This window comes from Centropristis striata, chromosome 7 (assembly GCF_030273125.1).
Source record: "Centropristis striata isolate RG_2023a ecotype Rhode Island chromosome 7, C.striata_1.0, whole genome shotgun sequence".
Taxonomy (NCBI): Eukaryota; Metazoa; Chordata; class Actinopteri; order Perciformes; family Serranidae; genus Centropristis; species Centropristis striata.
Genome location: NC_081523.1, coordinates 36,801,688 through 36,824,624, shown reverse-complemented (window position 1 = coordinate 36,824,624; position 22,937 = coordinate 36,801,688). Strand labels below are relative to the sequence as shown.

At 34.1% G+C, this 22,937-nt stretch overlaps 1 protein-coding gene across 1 annotated transcript in view; it reads right to left on the bottom strand.

Annotated features, from left to right (window-relative positions):
* Positions 1–6,166: 6,166 nt before the first annotated feature.
* Positions 6,167–22,937, bottom strand: part of LOC131975033 (serine/threonine-protein kinase N2-like) — a 46,873-nt gene continuing 30,102 nt past the window's right edge. The window contains exons 9-20 of the mRNA XM_059337561.1: positions 21,619–21,811; positions 19,613–19,751; positions 19,479–19,531; positions 17,675–17,732; positions 16,289–16,380; positions 12,917–13,093; positions 11,901–11,963; positions 11,743–11,819; positions 10,029–10,171; positions 9,825–9,932; positions 8,323–8,403; positions 6,167–8,222 (exon numbers count right to left, since the gene is read on the bottom strand). Coding sequence (XP_059193544.1) covers positions 8,019–8,222; positions 8,323–8,403; positions 9,825–9,932; positions 10,029–10,171; positions 11,743–11,819; positions 11,901–11,963; positions 12,917–13,093; positions 16,289–16,380; positions 17,675–17,732; positions 19,479–19,531; positions 19,613–19,751; positions 21,619–21,811 — 1,388 coding nt within the window. The 3' untranslated portion in view covers positions 6,167–8,018. The remainder of the gene's footprint in view (positions 8,223–8,322; positions 8,404–9,824; positions 9,933–10,028; positions 10,172–11,742; positions 11,820–11,900; positions 11,964–12,916; positions 13,094–16,288; positions 16,381–17,674; positions 17,733–19,478; positions 19,532–19,612; positions 19,752–21,618; positions 21,812–22,937) is intronic.

Below are 22,937 nucleotides of genomic sequence, written 5' to 3'. Positions count from 1 at the left end.
TCAGCTGACAATTTTTTATCCACAGCAGGTTTCAAGGGTTCATATGGGCTGAAATATGTGCCACCAGAAACTGAATTTGAATTATTTATATTTTAATTTGTATTGTATAATTTGAATCATTGTATTGAAAAACTAAATCTGAACTGAATCTGAAATGTAAAATGTAAAATCACCTATCACAACAAGATAATCATACAACAATAATAAAAGGATTTCACTACCTTGGTTACCTGTGAGTCAAACGACAGCTCTGAGTCAAAAATGACACCAAGATTGCGTGCCTCTTTCTGGATACTAAAGGTAGAAGGGAGACTGTCGGGGATGCGGGAGCTGGATAGGGAGAAAATGATAATCTCTGTTTTTGAATCGTTTAATTGAAGAAAGTTTTTGGACATCCATGCTTTTATATCAGTCAGGCATGAGAGAATGTGGGAAATATCTAAAGAACCAGGTTTTAACGGTATATATAACTGGGTGTCATCTGCATACAAATGAAAATTAATGTTGTGCCTTTGAATGATTTTACCCAGTGGTAAATAGAAAAAAGGAGGGGCCCCAAAATTGACCCCTGGGGGACCCCACAAAGAAGGGGAGCATGAGAGGAGCAGGCACCACCAAGGGACACTGAGAAGGACTTGTTTGATAAATAGGACTTGAACCACTCAAGTGCCACACCACTGATGCCAATAAGGTGTTCCAGATGGCTAATTAGAATTTCATGGTCCACCATATCAAAGGCTGAGCTGATTTCAAATTCAAATTCAGTTCACAGAATTCAATTTAAATTTTCTGCGACAAACATCCGACTAGTTGAGGCAGAGCAATCGAGCACAGATACACAGAGCGCCTTTCCGTCCAATCATCACCTCCGTTTTCTGTGCTCGATTGCTCTGCCTGCAACTACCTGGATGTTCGTGCAGAAAATTTAAATTGAATTCTGCAAACTGAATTTGAATTGTGAGAACTGAATGTTCAGTTCCAAACTAATAAATTCAATTTCAAATTACAATTCACATTCAGTTTTTCAATGCATTGACTCAAGTTGAACAAATACGAATTATGTGATTAAAATTCAGTTTTTTAATGCAATTATTCAAGTAAAGCTATTCAAATTCCAATATAAATAATTCAAATTCAGTTTCTGGTGGCACATATTTCAGCCCATAGGTTCAGGGACGCTTCAGCAGTAGCTTTTTATTTTAAACATTGTAGTTTCTGTCCAGTCTTTCTGTTTGTTTAAAGAGCAACTTAACACCCTGTTATAGCTCTGACAGTCAAAAAATAGAAGTGATTGCAATAAACATTATTATTGTTATTTTAAGACCAATTTATGCCAATATAATGATAATATAACAGAATTATAATCAGTGGTGGAAGAAGTATTCAGATCCCTTAAGTAAAAGTACTAATACCCCACTGTGAAACGACTCCGCTACACGTTTAAGTCCTGCAATCAAAACTTACTGAAGTAAAAGTACAAAAGTATCAGAAATGTATTTAAAGTGTCAAAAGTAAAAGTACTCGTTATGCAGAATGGCCCCAGTTACATTTTTAAATATATTCTAAATATACTATTAGATTGCTGCATTTAAGTATGCAGCGATTTAATTTTGTAAATATAGGAATCATATTGACTATTTAATATAGCCTACTGGGGTTTAATTTATAATAATGTCTAAACATTTTAAATTGATCATGTTTTTTTATGTTAAATCTCGACTTGTAAGCTGTCAGCTAAATGTAGTGGAGTAAAAAGTACAATATTTCCCTCAAAATGTAATGAAGTAGAAGTATAAAGTTACATAAAATGGAAATACTCAAGAAAAGTACCTCAAAATTGGACTTAAGTACAATACTTGAGTAAATGTACTTAGATATATTCCACCACTGATTATAATGCAAGTACACCCTGTCAGAGAGCAATCAACTTTTAATTCTTAAGAATATTTACACACAAATGTGGAAAAAGAAATTAAAATATCCTCAATTAATAAAAGAAGAGAGCACAAATTATGTTTTATTGCTGTTCACTGGGCTTAGGAGCTGTGAAAACATGATGAGGCTTAAATACCTCCAGAGCAGAATAGGTTTTGTTTGCAAGTAAGCCTAAAAGATTATCGTAATGAATTAGAATGTCATAGAAAAGTTCATTTATGTCAGTAATTCAATTCAAAAGGTGGAAATAACACATTATATAGATCCATTACACACATAATGAAACATTTCATGTCTTAATTTATTCAATTTCTTCTAATTATAATTATTATGGCTTACAATTAATGAAGACCTAAAAGTCACTGTCTCAGAGAAGACCAGTTTTAAAAAGTATGTTCAATATGGAAATGTTGGCCTCTGAAAAGTGTGTTGCTAACTTTCAGTTGTAGCAGTCACAATAGTAAAGTCTGTTTTATTTGACCTGCTAATATTCAGTAATAACAGTTGGCATTACTCAGATTTTATGTAGACTAAAGCGATGTGTGCTACTAACTTTCAACAGTTGCAAAGCATTATTTAAATCCTTTTTATTTGACTAGAGCTAACTGTTGCTAACTGTCAGTAGTAGCAATAAACTTTAGTCAAGTCCATTTTATTTTGACTAAAGCAAAATGTTGCTAACTTTCTACTACTGAACTTTTGCTAAAGTTCAGTAGTAGCAGTTAGCATTGGTCAAATCCATTTTATTTTACTTAGCTAAAGCTAGCTGTTGCTAACTTTAATAAGTAGCCGTTAGCATTAGCCAAGACCATTTTACTTAACTTGATTGTGGCTAACAGTTGCTAACTTTTAGTAACATTAGTCAAGTCAGTTTTATTCTTACTAAAGCTAACAATTGCTAGCTGTAAGTTGTAGCAGTTAGCATTAGCTAAGTCAATTTCATTGTATGTCCATCTATATGACTCGTAACTTGGTTGGGGCTGTTTGACTTGAACTACTGGAAATGGACTTTCCATCATATTATTCTAATGTATTTAAAAATGTAGATGCACCTGAAACATTTAAGTCCCAGTCTTCTCCTGGAGCACAGCTTGTTCTGCTCCAGCACAGCTGATTGAAATGATCAACTCGTTATGAAACAGCTTAAAAAATTACCTTATTTATCTTAACGAGTCAATCATTCAAGTCAGCAGTGCTCTTAAAAACATGCAGGACAAGTGTTGCTCCTGGAGACAAATGGGAAAAATGTTGCTCTTAAATGTTTTTATTTTTTATTTATTGTAAACTTCAGTACAGACGCTCTTTGGCCTCTCTTTACTTAAGTCTTTGTTTTAATAAATGCAGTTGTTTACAATGGAGTTTTATTACTATGGGGGCGGCTGTGGCTCAGTTGGCAGAGTGGTCGCCTACTGACTGGATGGTTGGTGGTTCGATCCCTGACCATGGCAGCCTACATCGGAGTATCCTTGAGCAAGATACTGAACCCCAGATTGCTCCCAATGCTGTGTGAAAGAATTCCAAATGGTGGCAGGTGGACCAGTTTAGGGTATTCTCTGCCACCAGTATGAATGTGTGTGTGAACGGGTTTCTGTAATGTAAAGCGCTCTGAGTGGTCGCAAAGCCACAAGGAAAGCGCTATATAAGTGTGGGTCCATTTACTATTTGTTGCATCATCTAATTCTCCTGTCAAATTACTACAAATAAGTAATTTGACGACGGGTTGAGTACTTCTGCAAGACTCCCTGAAACTTAATGCATGCACACAAGAGAGAGCGGATCTTTTGGTGAATGTCACCCTAGTTACTCGCCTGCATTTGCTCATGTGTGACTGTTGATTTTTTGTTTCTATACCTTATCTTGAACCTCATACTGCCTTATACTCTGGAGGCATAAAGTACAAAGCAAAGCTGTTTTTGGACTAGATGACCAAATTACTTGATATTTCTAAAAAAAAAAAGGCATACTAGAACGATAAATAGTGTGATAAAATAACTGTAAATATAATTGGGTTTGGTGTTAAATTGCTCTTTAAAGTCTCCTTTCTAATTTTGACATAGATCTCAATAGTTCCCCCAGCTCTCCTCTTAGTACTGATGTTTTTAAACTCAGCTCAGAGTTTAAAAATGTCAACAAAAAAAATGAGCTGGAGGGACATATTTTGGGTGAACAAAATTCAAACATGCATCTTAAAGCTTCGTCCCTGCCTCCACTCCTCCTCTTCCTCTTCTTTTATTGCACTGACATCATTAGAGCTTCAGTATCACAGAATATGATTTGCTAAATTCAAAATACTATATATATTTTCCTTACTATTATGGCTATTATATTAAACTCTCTATGGCTTCTCTTTTGTTATATACTATATATATCGCTAGCATTTACAGGATTTCTAGTGCACAAGTTCACCACGGTGCCATGCACGTCTACTGTTGTAACAGAAAACAGTTGGTCAGGTGAAGACTGAAAACGCGTCTCTGCTACGAGGGGAATGACTCGACAAATACGTGAAACATTTCCATGCTTTTAAAAAAGGCTTGTAACCAGAAATTGGGTTAGCTTGTTTCATCTGTTTGGTCAAGGCAGTGGGCGAAGCCTGTCACAGTGATGCATAGAAACGGCAGCAAGTACTGTACCTCTGGAGGATAAATATCACAAATAAATATAATAAGCAAAGGCCACAAAGCAAGCTCAATCTGTCTCCAACACACAGGATGCTTGAAGAGGCTACCACATAGTTTTAGTGGCAACAATTACAGTTTACTTTTGATAAGAATAAATTAATACATTTATAGTGAATTTGTTCACAGGAAGGTCTGATAGTTTTACTTCACTGTTATGAGAAATGTTTTGTGATGATTTCTCATGTCTTCAAGAAACATTTTATTAGCTACATTCTGCTCACTTTCAGTCGTAGCTGAAACTTTTAGTAATAGAGATTAACATAAAGTCAAGTCAATTACATTTTGATGAAAGCTAACTGTAGCTGACTTCTAGTAACAGAAGTTAACATTAGTCAAGTCCATTTTATTTGACCTAATTCAAGCTAACTGTTGCTAACTTTTAGTCACAGAAGTTAACATTAGTCAAGTCCGTTTTATTTTGAATAAAGCTAACTGCTAGCTGTAGTTGAAGCAGTTAGCATTAGCTAAGTCCATTTCATTTGACTGTACCAAAGCTAACGTTGCTAATGTTCAGTCGTAGCAGTTAGCATTACTCACATTTTATGTAGACTAAAGATGTGTGCTGCTAACTTTCAACAGTTGCAAAGCATTAATTAAATCCATTTTATTTGACAAGAGCTAACTGTTGCTAACTCAGTAGTATGTTATAATGTTATATAATGCTGTTAGCATTAGCCAAGTAAATTTTATTTGACCGGCCCAAAGCTTAGGCCTAAATGTGGCTAACTTTCAGTCGTAACAGTTAGCATTTCAGCCAAGTCAATTTTATTTGACTTGCTTAATGTTAAATGTTGTTAACTTTCAGCAGATGCAAAGCCTCTTAGTTCATTAGTCAAGTAACACTGTAACACAGTGGCTTAGCCCAAGGATGTAGCTTAGCCCAGTAGCCTCCTAGCTATTTGAGTTAGCTCTCTAACTTAAATTATAAAAGTTTTAGAGTAGTGACTGCTGTAAACTGCTCAATCCTACATTTTTGAGACTGATACTGAAGTTTATATATACTTTAATACCGAATGCTTTTTGTTACATACAAAACCTTTTACTTATTGGCTTAATATGTGCTGATACTGACATATCTGCTTATCTACAGTCTATCACAGAACATAATACCAGAGCAGTTCAGTAAATAAAAATTTGGTGAAGCTAGCAATCATTTGTTTTTAGAAGACAAGGTTGATTTTAGGCTGTTGATTTAAATACTGGAAATGTTCTACCAAGCGTCTTTCAGTCAGTGTTGTTCCCCTTTTGTTATTTTCCTGTGATATCATGTCGTCATGATTCGTGAGAAGTTTCCTCTTACCACATTACATAATAACGTCACATTTGAGACTGATGAACCACAAACTGAGGCAACCAACACTGCTACAAACGTGAATATGAGTGTATGTGAGCATTATGTGTTAACTTTCAGAGGTTTGACAATCAACATTTCAGACATTTATGAGGCAACATAAGGCAGCTTACAGACTCAGACAGAGTCCAGGCAGGTGCTGCCTAAATTACTGGTCTATCAGGTGCAAAACTGGCAAAAAAATGTTACGTAGCAAGAGGAAAATTAATTGACTCACAACGTTTCATGACAGTCTGAACAATTAATACTTCATCAGAGCTTTTTGAAATGAACTTCTTTTGTATTTTGACTGGCATATAGCAAATTATCCAGTATTGGAGTATTGAAATTCAAATATATATGTTCTGACCTCTTGAAGCATCCTGTAACTGTTCGTACAACATTTCACCTGACCAAATCTCATAAATAAGCTCTGAATAGCAGGAGCAGGTGAGTTGTATTACTGCCGGAACAGTCAGAACAAAGCTCGACTCTCCACAGAGAATATATAAAGGGTTATAATCACGTTCTTTTACTCCGTCAAAAAAGAAAAGAAAAGATGCTGCCTGGTTTGTTTGGTCGACGTCTGGCTGTCGATTGGATGTCGGTGAGAACAGTCAGCGAAATCAGCCATGGGTTCGTATGCAGAGTTCCTGTTTGAAAATGACTGAGCTGCAGAAATATCTGAGGTGTTGGTTCTTTTGGTTTTTCTATCAAGACCAGGGTGGGAAACTTTATTTCAGGGGTAAGAATGTGAGGTGTTTACTGCTCTGGAGAATAGAGTGAGGGGTCTGTAACAGTTGCCCATTCTTGCCAATTAGATGAAAAACGAAATCCTGACAGCCAGCATAATGAGAAATTTTAAGTTGGTAACTTTTCAGAAAGTTTCTCATTATTTTGAGAAAGTTTCTCATTATTTTTAATAGTATGTAAATATTTTCAGATACTAATTCTTTGTTTTGAGATACTTGGTCATTATTTTGAGAAGGTTTCTCATTATTTTGAGAAAGTTTCTCATTATTTTGAGAAAAAGTTTCTCATTATTTTTGATACTAAGTAAATATTTTAAGATGCTAATTCTTTATTTTTTAGATACTTGGTCATTATCTTGAGAAAGTTTCAAATTTTTTATACTAAGTAAATATTTTAAGATGCTAATTCTTTATTTTGAGATACTTGGTCATTATTTTGAGAAAGTTTCTCATTTTCAGAAGGTTTCTCATTATTTTTAGAATGTTTCTCATTATTTTTAGAAAGTTTCTCATTTTATACTTATTTCGAGAAAGTTTCTCATTATTTTGAGAAAGTTTCTCATTATTTTCAGAAGGTTTCTCATTATGTTTTAAAAAGTTTCTCATTTTATACTTTTTTTGAGAACGTTTCTCATTATTTTGAGAAAAAGTTTCTCATTATTTTTGAGTAGTAAAGTTTAAGTAAATATTTTAAGATGCTAATTCTTTATTTTGAGATACTTGGTCATTATTTTGAGAAAGTTTCTCATTTTCAGAAGGTTTCTCATTATTTTGAGAAAAAGTTTCTCATTATTTTTGATTCTAAGTAAATATTTTAAGATGCTAATTCTTTATTTTGAGATACTTGGTCATTATCTTGAGAAAGTTTCTCATTTTTGATACTAAGTAAATATTTTAAGATGCTTACCAGTATTTTTTATTTTGAGAAAGTTTGTCATTATTTTTGAGATACTGAGTCACTGATCTGGCAGAAATAGGCTTCCACAGGCTGTTGATCAATACAAATAGTCAAATGAATATTTGGCCAGGAGGTTTAGTTTTCAAAAGTCCCTTTGTAGCTTGTAATCTTCCAAGAAACTACCAAACTAACTTAATAAATAAATATATACTATGGAATAGTTTTGGGAAATACCCTTTTTTTTCTTTCTTTGAATAAAAATATTAATACCATTTGTGTATTTTCTATACGATAAATATGAAGCGGTCCAATATTGACTTGGTCTTGACTGCCGGTTAAGGTGACTTCAGCTCTGGTTGATCCTCTGAAGTGGACAAACGTAATGTGATCATTTTCCCACCCTGGTCTCTCCGGCTCTTCCTTCACCCGTGCAGGGCGCAGAAGTCGAAGTCGGCGAAGGCCTCCTGCTGCTCCGCCGACAGGATGAACGGTTTGGAGGGAGGCGACATGATCGGCTGCAGTCGAGTGAACTCGCTGTCGAAGTTTCCGACGTCCATCGACTCTTTGATTGACGGCAGGAACGGCGGCTTTGACTTCTTGGCCAGAAGGTTTTCCCAGTCGATAGTCTGGAAGACAGTCATCCTTTTCACGTTGAAGCAATATTTAGCAGATTTAATAATAAGGGTTTATTTAGGGAGTACGTAAGATTTAAAAAAATAGATTTACCTCGAAGAATTTCTCTCCTTTGAGCTCGTTTGCGTCCCTCTCTCCGGCTCCGAGTCTTTTCAGAGGATTCTTCTTCAACAGCTGCAAACAAATAAGATAATTTATCGCCGTTTATTTTTCCTCAAGATAAAAATGTAAAGGTGACTGTTATCATTCTGGTCTGAAAGCCACAGTGTGAAACATTACTTGTACTTGGAATTAATTGGAATGTTAAATGTAATTAAAAACAGTTATCACAGCCTCGTCTGAGGTTTACAGTGTTTCTGACACGTGATATAACATTAAAAGAAAAGTTTTTATAATCATTATAGCCTTTTTATCCAGGTTCTATTTGCCATAAACATTTTGTATGAACCCTAAGGTAAATTTGTTGTCTTTTTGGCTTGGTTTGTGTGTTTGTCTGCAGGATTACAAAGAAACAACTTGCCTGATTGTCATTAAAAATGGTGAAAGTGTGAAACATGGGCCAGAGAGGAACCCATTAAAATTTGGAGTGGATCTGAATCACAGTGCAGATATACAACTTATTTTTCTTTTGAGATGGGGAGTTTGTGCTGCATTCATGTAGCGTCATATTAATGAGAAAAAAATGTATTCCGACAGAGAAATTTCACTGGAACGTCCCCCATATGACTGAGCATTAACATTGCGAGATAGAGTCCTTCTGTCTCTGTGTCCTTTTCTTATATAAGAAGTTGATGCTTTTTCAATTTGTACAGCACTTTGAATTACATTGGATGTTTTTATAAAGGTGCTTTATAAACAAAATTTGAGTTGGGTTTTTTCCCCTCTGGTTTTGTTGTTTTCTTCACCTGGTGGTAGAGTTATTATCTTCCGTTCAAACTAGGGTTGTCAAAAGTATCGATACTCAAAAAAGTATCGATAATAAAACTTTGTATCCGGATACGATACTCATTTTCAAAAGTATCGACACAGTGTCAGTATACATAAGCATAGAGTTAATAAGTTTACATAAATGTTGGTGACTGAAAAGTGTTATTTTCTCTCTTGAAGTCCCAGAATGAAGCAGAGAAAAGTCGACCTGCAACCAAACAGCAACACACACAGCCGAAAATATTGTTCTAATTGTTATTGTTTACTATATTTATTTATTTTTTGCACTACCTCAGACCTGAAGCTTGTTATCATAGTTGCAGTTTATTTTTGCACAACTGTTTTTTATTATAAATATTTAACCTGTGGTTCTGTTCATTTTTACATGTTGCATTTTTCTTGTTAATACAAATATTTCTGTTAAATTTTGGGGTCTTTGTTTTTATCCTGGTGGTATCGAAAATGGTATCGAGTATCGAATATTTTCCTGAGTATCGGTATCGAGTTGAACATTTTAGTATTGTGACAACTCTAGTTCAAACATACCACATTGTCATACTGAATTAATGGGAAATTAGGTATAAAATAAGTCATAAATATGTACAGTAACTGTAAAAAAATAAATTAAAAAAACGGTTAAAGTGAGCAAGAGAAAAGAGTTTTTTTACCTTCTGGACGATGGCGACGGCATCAGGAGGAAGAGACCCTGGATACTGCACGTCGTCATTGACGATGCTGTCAAACACCTCCTCCTCATCCTCACCTGGGAACGGAGACTAGCAGCAGGGCAGAGAGACATTCACCTCCGTTACAGTTCGAAATTCTTCACTGATAACTGATAAAAAGAGAGAATGAAAATATGTGTTCACAACCTCTCCAACGAGCATCTCGAAGATGAGGACGCCCATCCCCCACCAGTCCACCGCTCGGCTGTAGTTGTCGTCTGTCAGGACTTCAGGAGCCAAAAACTCAGGAGTCCCGCAGAAGGTCGAGGTCTTATCTCCATGACCCATCCCTGCATTAATATGGAGAAGAAAACACGTCACTTCACTACCAGACAGGCGCTGAAATAACTTACAGGGTTAACGTCCTTATTTTTAACCCAAACAATGATCTTCTAACACCAACAAAGTAGTTTTTGTGCCTAAACCTAAACAAACTGTGACTCTTTTCAGGGAACATCATACAGTAGGCGTGCCCTTTAGTATTGTGCACCAGCAGATAATAAGCCGACAAAAGAATGACCGAGGATTAACCTTAAAAAGAGGTTTGAGTAAGATTTAAACTAAGAATAAGTACTAATTAAAGCCTGTACAATGTAGGATTTGACCTGTCGTCTCCGTTCAGGAACACAATGATAATATAGGCAAATAAAACAAATAACGCACTTATTTTCACAGATTTTCTCATCTCTCTAAGCAAAAACTTCCACAAGACTAACTTATAAAGCACTACAGTCATACAAAAACACAGAGGCTTTCTGTAAATCTGTTTAAGTTATAGTGAAGAAATAAGGCAAAAATAAATTGCAGCAGTATATTTGCTGTGGTGGAGGAAGTACCCCACTTTACTGAAGCAAAAGAAGCAATACTACAGTGTAGAAAGTACCAAAGTGAAAGTAGAAAAAACTGCTGAAAGTTCCCCTCGAACAGAAAGCATTTTGAGCCAAACCGTAGCTCCTATCAATGATCCGACTTCACTTTGAGCATCCTGAGTTCTTCCTGAACGTATACATATGTGTTTTGGGAAGAAAATTAATAAATTGTTTTTTTTAGAGCGATCAGAAGAAACTGGTACCACCGCTTTCCTCCAGAAATGTTTTTAACATGGCGGTCTATGAGGCTGTGGGTGGTGTTGGTGGATCATCTGTGGGGTTCTACGCCCAAACTATAACTGACAGCTTTAGCAGACGAAGTTCCCTACGTTTCTATGTATGAATTATTTCTGTAGAGTGGCATTTGCAGCTTCGAGCACAGTTTCCACAGTTTTTTAAGAAATGTTTCTCTCACTTTCCACTCTAGCTATGATGTCATCCACTTTAGCCTCTGATAAGGTAACATTGGGGGATTTTTTGCCGTGTTTTTGTCAAATAATTTGAAAACCATTTGCTGAAAACCTTAGAAAAGTCATAGCACACCTGTCATGGCCGAGCCGGTCGATTTGATACATTTTTAGTGTATCTACGAGAAAAACTCTGGGAGGAGTAGTCGACCGAAAAAAACACGGAAGAAACAGAAGAATAGATAGGAAGAAGTCTGGTTGATAGTTTATAGTGTGCTCTTACAGGCACACGCAATAATATATCAGAATTTATTTGCGGATGTATAGTTTGTATTATTAATCTGAAACTGCAAAGTCACGAATGTTAAAAGGTTGTAAAAAAGTGAAATATCTCCTGAGATTTAGTGGAGTGGAAGTGTAAAGTAGCACAACATTAAAATACTCAAGAAAAGTAAAGTCCCTTATAACTGTGCTGAAGTAAAATGCTTGAGTATGTATTTCACTACTTTCCACCACTGTGTGTATTATAAGGGAAGCAGAATAGTCGGGTGATGTATTTATAGACATGATAAATAATCAACTGACCTTCTTTACAAAGTCCAAAGTCTGTGATTTTCACAAATCCGTCTGCATCCATTAACAGGTTGTCCAGCTTCAGATCTCTGTTTTAAACACACAGTGCAGGTAATTATACCTGTCAATGATTACATTTTTTACAGTAAGTGATAAGACTTATGACTTACCGGTAGATGATTTTATTCAGATGCAGGAACTCTAAACCCAGAACGACACAGGCTGAATAAAACCTGTAACAACACCAATATATTTTATGGATTATGGATTATAATACGAAATATGGGCACTGTTGTTGCTTTATCCAGCCCTAGAAGTTTTCTTTGATGTACCCTTTAATAATTACATAAAATTTCTTCAAAATAAAAGCCACTTTTATTCAGAAAAACTATTCCTTGATCACAGAGGAACCGCCAATGATTTCTACTGTGTAAAAATGCCAAAAATACAAGTATTCAAATCTCTTAACTTCGATAAAAGCAGCAATACTGTAGCGTAAAAACACTAAAAGTAAAAAAAAATTTAAATTTTCATTTATTTAGGAAGATTTTTAAGATGTGGGACATGGGACATGTTGAATATAAGCACCGAAATATATATAAAAATTTCAACTTAAAGTACCAAAAGTTTAAGTATTCATCATGCAGAATGTCTCATTTTAGAATAATTGTTAGATTATAATTATTGCTGCATAAATGTGTTGATAAAGTTTGATTAATTAATAATAATACATCGTAATTTGCTAGTTTATTGATATTTTTATCAGTAATCTGAACCTGTAAAGTAGCTAAAGCTGGTAAATAAATGTTATTTACCATGTTAAAAAAAAAAAAGCTCTTATTCTTTTCTCTTCTTTTCTTCTTTAACATATAGCACTCCTTTAGCGATGACAGTTAGCTCTTAAAGTTATGTACTTACTTGATTCCTGTGGTCTAAGTCTAGTACCATCAGGTTGAATGCACTTATTGTAAGTCGCTTTGGACAAAAGCGTCAGCTAAATGACATGTAATACAATGTAATGTTATTTAACTTGAAATTGCAGTGGAGATGCAGAAGTATAAAGACGAATAAAATGGAAAAACCCAAGCAAAGCACCTTAAATGCACCAAGTTACTTTCCACCACTGCATGACACAAACATACGGACAGTTGAGTGTGTTAGAACAACAGGGGGGACAGGTCCAGACCTGGTCTGGGCCTCGGTGAAGACGTTGTTGTGGATGTGGATCATGAGGTCGCCGCCGGGCAGATACTCCATGACGAAGCAGACGTGGTCGCTGGTCTGGAAGCAGCCGTGCAGGTTCACCAGGAACGGATGTCGGGACGCGTTGATCATCTCAAAGATCCTCTTCTCGCTCATAAGGCTGCAGAATAAACCCTCATGCTCATATCTATTACTGCAGTAAAAGTACTAATACACACTGTGAAATGACTCCACTACAGTAAAAGTCCTGCATTCAAAACTCACTGAAGTAAAAGTACAAAAGTATCAGCATCAAAATGTGCTTAAAGTATCAAAAGTAAAAGTACTTGTTATGCAGAATGACCCCACTCAGATTGTTTTATATGTTTTCTAAATATATTATTGGATTATTATGATTGTTCTTGATGCATTTATGTATGCAGCGTTTTAATTTCCTCAAGGTAGGATTCATTTTTATCTTCTTACTTTTATGAGGTTTACTTTCAACGAATGTCTAATCACTTTATATTAATCATGTTTATATTAAATCTAGAAAATTGCATTATTAAGCACCAGATGTGTGTAACAAATGGTATCAACCCAAAAATTGCTGCAACAACTAATGGGACACAGTTGAACATGGACATTGACTTTTTTTTAGTTTTGGGGGTTTTACCTTTTTTTCTAAATTATTTCTTTTTTTTTTTAAATATTTTTTACATTAAATATGAAGTTTTACTATAAGAAAAACAGTTGATCTGCCTTCAGAAAAAAGTCAAAATTACCAGGAAGAAAAAGTCAAAATCACAAGAAAAAAGTAGAATTACCAGAAAAAAAGTCAAAATCACCAAAAAAAGAAAGAAAGAAAGAAAAAAAGTATACATTACCAGAAACATGAACATGAACATGGAGATGGACTTCAAATGGACATGTATAATAATGTTATGACCCTTTATTCACCATTATTGGGATTCAATAAATAAATAATTAATTATTTAAGTCGTTTTAATTAGATATTTTTGACCAAAATAACTTGACACACAGTGCTGAGCTGCATTAAAATAATCTTCAGGTTCACATCTTTCAGATGATGTCACCACTTCTATGTGGTATTTATTGTCGACCTGCTATCTCCCCTAAACATCCACTGCCCACAACCACCAATTCAAAAAAAAAAAAAAAAAAAGGACATTGAACACTTATGGGTTAAATCTTTGATTGCACATTGCATACTGTTATGAGGTTTAATTTCAATTAATGTCTAATCACTTTAAATTTGTGTAAATATTTTTCACATTAAATATAAAGTTTTACTACAAGAAAAACAGTTAATCTGCCTTCAGAAAAAAGTCAACTATGTTTATATTAAATCTAGACCTGAAAAGTGACTAAAGCTGTCAGCTAAATGTAATGGAGTAAACAGTACAATATTTGCCTCAAAATGTAGTGAAGTAGAAGTATAAAGTTACATAAAATGGGAATACTCAAGTAAAGTACAACTTCATCAAAATTGTACTTAAGTACAATACTTGAGTAAATGTACTTTGTTACATTCCACCACTGCTCATGTCGACACAAGTTACTCTGAATTTAATATATTTACAAAACCTGTGTAACAGATTTATTTACACCTTACCAAGTGTTTTGAAATCCAAAGTTTTTAATCATTTTTATCCGTGAATTTTGATGCATTTTTTTTCTTTCTTTTTTTTCTTTTTTTTTAAACAAACAAACAAACAAAAAAAACTCCCACTTGTTTTTATTTGAACCCTTTAAATGCACTATCTTAACCCAATGTCACTGTTGTTTTAATGGAAAAAAAATAATTATTTGAGATTGAAAGCATGATATTACAGAATGCATGACTTTATGCTATAATGGCTGTGGAATCTAAAAACTTTGGTTTAAGTTGGTTTCAATTCGGTCATTTTTGTCCTTAAGGGTTAAAAAAATGTAAACGTAAAAAGCCATAAATGTCCTTAGGAGGTATAGCATTGGGTATATAGGTGCATTGGAACAAAAATATTTTAAATAGAAATTAAAATAACAGTAAAAATGTACAGAAATGGGCCCAAAAAACAAAAAGACACCTCTGTCCCTTATAGCTGAAAACTGGTTTAAATTACAACTACAGCCATTTAATTTGTCTCTGAGGGCTTTTTGCTAATGCGTTAATGAAGAATCCAATAACGTCTCTTTACTCCATTAAATAGGCTTTAATTAATTCAAGAGTCAATAGAACAGACCCTGTCTCAGAGTCGACCGTTTATTCTGACTCATTTCATTCTAAACACTCTGACTTTGCAAAGAAAACTGCCAAATTCAATACAATTAGAGTTTAAATGGTTCATTTTGCCAAATCACATATAATATGTTGTGTTTGCTGTTCCCCTCGTCGTGTCTTAACATTCAGAGGATGTGCAGCTTTCCTACGTATATTAAAAATAAGAGGGTTTCTCAGCAGTTTGTAGAACAGAAGTGCTCGTCATCCAATTGCTGAAATTACAGAAATCTACAAAATGATCAAATTTTTTGAACCCAAATCTTAGCATGGATTCTTTTATGTTGTTCTTCAGGTCTTGGCATATTGATGTAATATTCTGGAGAGGTTTTTTTTAACCATTTTTATTCATTCTCTGTATGAATAAAATTGCATTATTAAGCACCAGATGTGTGTAACAAATGGTATCAACCCAAAAATTGCTTCAACAACTAATGGGACACAGTTGAACATGGAATTTTACTTTTTTTTTAGTTTGGGGGGTTTTATCTTTTTTTTTTTATGATTTTTTTTTTCAAATATCTTTACATTAAATCTAAAGTTCTACTGTAAAAAAACAACTAATCTGCCTTCAGAAAAAAGAATAAATTACCAGGGAAAAAAGTGAGAATCACAAGAAAAAAAGTATAAATTACCAGAAAAAAGTAGAATTACCAGAAAAAAAGGCTAAATTACCAGAAAAAAGTCAAAATCACAAGAAAAAAGTAGAATTACCAGAAAAAAAAGTCAGAAATACCAGAAGAAAGTATACATTACCAGAAACATGAACATGAACATGGAAATGGACTTCAAAGGGACATATATAATAATGTTATGACCCTTTACTCACCATAATATGTTTCAATAAATAAATAAATAATCATTTAAGTCATTTTAATTAGATATTTTTGACCAGAACAACTTCTCAAACAGTGCTGAGCTGCATTAAATTAATCTTCAGCTTCACATCTTTCAGATGATGTCACCACTTCTATGTGGTATTTATTGTTGACCTGCTATCTCCCCCTAAACATCCACTGCCCACAATGACAAATTCTAAAAAAAGCAAAAAAGCACCTTGAACACTAATGGGTTAAACTTTGATTGCACACACACCTGTCGACTTCATCACGAGTCACGATGTCTCTTTTCTTCAAGGCTTTGATGGCGTACAGTTTCCCTGTCTTCTTAAACTCTGCCAGCAGGACCTAGAGCAGGAAACATTCACAACCAGGAGATGTTTTAATTGATGCATAAATGTGTTAATAAAGTTTGATTAATCAATAGTAGCCTAATATATCATCATTTATAGAGTGGGGGCAAAACAATACAGCATAGTAATTGCCGAAATAATGCTGCAAAGTTTAACTTTAAAAATAAAAAAATTACATTAATTCTAAAGTTTACTGTAAGACAAACAGTTAATCTGCCTTCAGAAAAAATTAGAATTACCAGAAAAACGTCAAAATTACCAGAAAAAAAGTAGAAATTACCAGAAAAAAAGTCAAAATCACAAGAAAAACATAAAAATTACCAGAAAAAAAGTATAAAAATTACCAGAAAAAAAGTATAAATTACCAGAAAAAGTATAAATTACCAGAAAAAGTAGAAATTACCAGGAAAAAAATAGAATTACCAGAAAAAAAAGTCAAAATTAGCAAAAAAAAGTCAAAATTACAAGAAAAAAATAGAAAAAATTTAGAAATTGTGTGTCAGGATGTGGTGTCAGGAAGTTGGTGAAATAACACTGTAAAGTTCGGCTTTTTTATGTTTTATTCAAATAAATTCACAGCAGTGAAGCTTGTTGTTTGTGAAAGTTTGATAAAATGCTGCAGTTGTTGTCGTCCAACATGTTTGATATCAGTTCAGTTCAGTTTGACTGAATACCTTGTTGGTCAGTCTGTGGCTTTGACTCTCATTGTGGAGAAATAAAAAGACGACTGAATTTAATTTTGTGGACACAAAATGCTGTTAAACAGTTAAATCTCAATATATTGTATTATCGCAATACTCACCACACAAAATCACTTATCACAAAATGCTTAAAACCGCAATAATAATGTATCGTGACTCAAGTATCGGGATAAAATTGTATCGTGGAGCCTCTGCTGATTCATACTTTTAATAATTTATTAGTTTAATTTTTTTATTATTAATCTGAACCTTTAGTAAGTAATGAGCAGAACAATATGGATTTATTTTGGGATTTAGGCTGACCTCGATATCTTTTTGTTGTGTTTCCGTGCGGGTTTGTTTACTTAATAAGTTCACTAAAACTTTATCCAACATGTTTGACAAACAGCAGCTTTTACCGACTATTATAAGACGTGGGAGCATGTTTTCACAGCGAACAGAAATAAAACAGCATTCCTGCTATGTTCTTTTATTTAATGAAGATATTTTATATTTATTTTTCTTCACATTCATGTCTGAATATTCTTAAGAACCAATAGGACGAATTATATCAGCAGCATAAATAGTTCAACGAGAAAAAAGTTTCACCTTTCCAAAGTGTCCTCTGCCCAGAACTGAGATGTATTTGAAATCCTCCATCTGCATCCTTGTGGAGGAAGAAAAAATACAACTTTATTCTTCACTTCAACCATATAAAAGACAGTATTTGTGTGCACGTGTGTGTGTGTGTGTGTGTGTCTACTCAATATTATTTTTGCTTAATGTCATTTACTAATTTTGCAAATGCCCTAATTATAGAATTGGCTTCTTAGAAAATATGTCTATGTATCTCATTTTCATTGTTTTATGTAAAAGTAGGTCCCCATTATTCACCAAATAATGTGTGAAATATGCTAATTCATGTAAATGATGTACCCTGAAAGCAAGTTTACTGGTTTTTCCGGATGTCCCCATAAAGCCTGATTAAAAACATCACTTCATCATTTCAGAGATTTGAAGGCGTGTATAGGCTCACTAACCTAAGACAAGTTTACTCTTTTTTTTTCAGCTCTCTACAACCTCTAAAAAGGGTGGTCCCCAAAAGTGATGATTAAAACTGGCGTCCCCATGATTTATGAAAACCAGCATGCGCGTGTGTGTGTGTGTGTGTGTGTGTGTGTGTCTACTCAATATTATTTTTGCTTAATGTCATTAACTAATTTTGCAAATGCCCTAATTATAGAATTGGCTTCTTAGAAAATATGTCTATGTATCTCATTTTCATTGTTTTATGTAAAAGTAGGTCCCCATTATTCACCAAATAATGTGTGAAATATGCTAATTCATGTAAATGATGTACTCTGAAAGCAGGGTACTGGTTTTTCCGAATGTCCCCATAAAGCCTGATTAAAAACATCACTTCATCATTTCAGAGATTTGAAGATGTGTATAGGCTCACTAACCAAAGACAAGTTTACTCTTTTTTTTCAGCTCTCTACAACCTCTAGAAAGGGTGGTCCCCAAAAGTGATGATTAAAACTGGCGTCCCCATGATTTCTGAAAACCAGTATGTGTGTGTGTGTGTGTGTGTGTGTGTGTGTGTGTGTGTGTATGTGTGTGTGTCTACTCAATATTATTTTTGCTTAATGTCATTTACTAATTTTGCAAATGCCCTAATTATAGAATTGGAAAAAAGTAGGTCCCCATTATTCACCAAATAATGTGTGAAATATGCTAATTCATGTAAATTATGTACCCTGAAAGCAGGGTACTGGTACTGGTTTTTCCGGATGTCCCCATAAAGCCTGATTAAAAAGATCACTTCATTATTTCAGAGATTTGAATTTGATTTGGCGTGTATAGGCTCACTAACCTAAGACAAGTTTACTCTTTTTTTTTCAGCTCTCTCAACATCTAGAAAGGGTGGTCCCCAAAAGTGATGATTAAAACTGGCGTCCCCATGATTTATGAAAACCAGTATGTGTGTGTGTGTGTGTGTGTGTGTGTGTGTGTGTCTACTCAATATTATTTTTGCTTAATGTCATTTACTAATTTTGCAAATGCCCTAATTATAGAATTGGAAAAAAGTAGGTCCCCATTATTCACCAAATAATGTGTGAAATATGCTAATTCATGTAAATTATGTACCCTGAAAGCAGGGTACTGGTACTGGTTTTTCCGGATGTCCCCATAAAGCCTGATTAAAAACATCACTTCATCATTTTAGAGATTTGAAGGCGTGTATAGGCGAACTAACCTAAGACAAGTTTACGCTTTTTTTTCCAGCTCTCTCAACCTCTAGAAAGTGTGGTCCCCAAAAGTGATGATTAAAACTGGCGTCCCCATGATTTATGAAAACCAGTATGTGTGTGTGTGTGTGTGTGTGTGTGTGTGTGTGTGTGTGTGTGTGTACTTGAGAGCAGATACAGGCTGATCTTCACTTCCTTCTGTGTTGTTTATCGACGACTGAAAAGACAAACAGAACATTTTACCTTTAGATTGACTTTTTTTGGGGATAAAAGCGTAGCAGTAAAAAGAGAAAAGTACCAGTTTGTGTTGCTCTGCAGGCACAGATGCGGTGTTGTGCGTGGCGGTGGTGATGGTGCTGGGCGTGTCGTCTCCCTGGTCGAGGCTGTTGGGAGACGGCTGATCCTCGCTGATGCTGAGCCTGATTTCTGGAGCTTCGCTGCAAAGATACAATGACAAAAACTACGTATAATAATAACAAGAAAAAACGTCATTCATAGAGAATGTGTCATGCAATAGATGTAGCTCAAAGTGCTTTAAAATTTCACTACTCTTCTTATGAACAAAGATTTGTAACAGTCAGCTGCAGGCTGGGCTCGTGCTGTTGTTTCAATAGACCAGGCGGTTTTAGCAATAGGGATCAATTTGTATAAAAAAGGGATAGTTTTGTGCTAAATGTACGCACATCACCTCATTTAAAGCAGCTAAAGGCTTATTTTGTGCATATTTAGCAGCTGTGAATGTCCCACTTAGTGTTGGAATTCATTGCAATAAATAGTCACAGGTGACATCTTTTCTGCACTTTTCCTTTTAATACTTTGAGCACATTTCCCAGACTATACTCACATATTTAAGATACATTTCTATTGCAGGACTTTAACTCTTCAGTGTTCCTGCAAAAGCTGTTCTTGAATAGTTTGGAGTAAATCTGGTTTTGGTCACATTTGAAAGGTAACACTCTGGAATAGTCAGAATAACTGTAAGTGCTGCTGTTATTGAATCGAAACACGGTGAAAAATATGTTTATCTATTGTCCGCTTGAATATTTTTAGTAAATACAAGCCTGCAGATCAGTATAGCTGGGACTTATGAGCTGGAAAACATAATGGGGTCAAAGTATAACATATGACCTACTCCCAGTTCAAATTTTATGAAGATATCTCAAGAAATGACTATTTTACACAGCTTTTTATAATTTCATATAAAAGTTATGATTATGTATTTATGGAGACTCCAAAAGCATCCTCGGTAACCATGGTGACATAACAAATGTCCATACATTATGAACACTGCAACCTACAGTCATCATTCTGGGCTCTAATGAAAGGTAACATTTTGATTCAAAAAAATTCACATTTACTGTCAGCATTACTGACACAGAGTTATTGTTGGGGAAAAAACACATTTTTGTGCAGGCTTTCCACTTTTAAACTAAATTTAGCGCTTAAAATGCTTGAAAAGTTCGACTTCCCTATTAGCGATTTAAATCCCACCCCTTAAAGCCGTAAATAATGTGCAGGGAAATTAAGCATGTGCAAGCGAAATTTAAAAATGTGCAGAAAAATGTAAATATGTTCAGAAAAACTTAAATATGGTCAGAGAAATTTAAATATGTGCAGAAAAAATTAAATATGTGCAGATAAATTCAAATATGTTCAGAGAAATTTAAATATATGCAGAGAAATTAAATTATGGTCAGATAAATTTAAATATGTGCAGAAACATTTAAATATATGCAGAGAAATATAAATATGTGCAGAAAAATATAAATATGTTTGGAGAAATTTAAATATGTGCAGAAAATTTTTTATATGTTCAGAGAAATTTAAATATGTGCAGATAAATTTAAATATGTTCAGAGAAAATTATTTAAATATGCGCAGCGAAATTTAAAAATGTGCAGATAAATTCAAATATGTTCAGAGAAATTTAAATATGTGCAGAAAAATTTTAATATGTGCAGAAAAATTTTAATATGTGCAGAGAAATATAAATATGTGCAGAAAAATGTAAATATGTTCAGAGAAGTTTAAAAATGTCCAGAGAAATTTAAATATATGCAGAGAAATTAAACATGTTTAGAGAAATTTAGTTTGACTTCCCTGTTAGCGATTTAAATCTGACCCTTAAAGCCGTATATTGTTGGGTTTGGAACTTTATTGGCCCCTAGTGTCCCATATATGGCTCAAGAAACGCTGACAGGTTAATTTATAGCAGAGTATTTCTACAGTGTGATAAAAGTACTTTTCCTGGCGTTAACAGTCTGAATGCTTCCTCCAACACCTTGCACTTTGATTGTTTCTGACCTTGGCAGTGGAGAGGTGGTCTGAGGCTCCTTCTCTGTGGGACGCGGGGAGTTGTTGGCCACCATGTCGGGCGCCGTGGAGAGCGGCGAGCTGAACGTGGTGAAGGAGCTGTAGCGAGGGAGGATGCTCATCATCAGGTGACCCCACGTGGCAAAGTTCATGTTCATCTGGGCGGCTCGGAGGAAGTTCTTCCCTGAGTATGAGAGGAAAATTATATCGTAGTTCATCAACAGTTTATTCATGTCAGTAATTCAATTAAATTCAAAAAAGTGTAAATAACAAATTATATAGATCCATTACACACTGAATGAAACATTTCATGTCTTCATTTATTTAATTTCTTCTAATTATAATGATTATGCCTAACAGTTAATGAAGACCTAAAATTCAGTGTCTCAAAAAAAAAGAATATTACAAAAGACCAATTTTAAAAAGTCTGTTTAATATGTAAATGTTGGCCCCTGAGTATGTCCATCTATATGACTCAATACTTGGTTGGGCTGTTTGACTTGAACTACTGAAAATTGACTTTTCCATTATATTCTAATGTGTTGAGATGATCCTGTACTGGAGATCGCATGGTATGGTATCATATGAAACTAAAAAATCTGAGGAATCTAAAGGCATCATGTGCCTCAGGATATCATGTCGGGAAGTTTTTGAAATAACGCTGTAAAGTTAGGCTAAAGTTTTGGTGATTTCTTTTAAAAAAATGTTTTTACATTAAATCTAAAGTTTTACTGTAAGAAAAACAGTTTTCAGCCTTCAGAAAAAAGTATAAACTACCAGAAAAAAAAGTCAAAATCACAAGAAAAAAAGCATAAATGATCAGAAAGTCACAAAAGTTAAAATTATCAGAAAAAAGTCAAAATGAAAAAAAAATAGTAGAAATTACCAGAAAAATGTCAAAATTATCAGAAAAAAAATCAAAATCACAAGAAAAAAGTCTAAATTACCAGAAAAAGTCAAAATCACAAGAAAAAAGTATAAATTATCAGAAAAAAGTCAAAATCACAAGAAAAAAGTATAAATTACCAGAAAAAAGTCAAAATTACCAGAAAAAAAGTCAAAATCACAGGAAAAAAGTATAAATTATCAGAAAAAAAGTCAAAATCACAAGAAAAAAGTATAAATTACCAGAAAAAGGCTAAATTACCAGAAAAAAGTCAAAATCACAAGAAAAAAGTCAAAATTATCAGAAAAAAAGTCAAAATTACAAGAAAAAAGTCAAAATTATCAGAAAAAAAGTCAAAATTACAAGAAATTTAGTATAAATTACCAGGAAAAAAAAGTAGAAATTACCAGAAAAAATGTCTCAA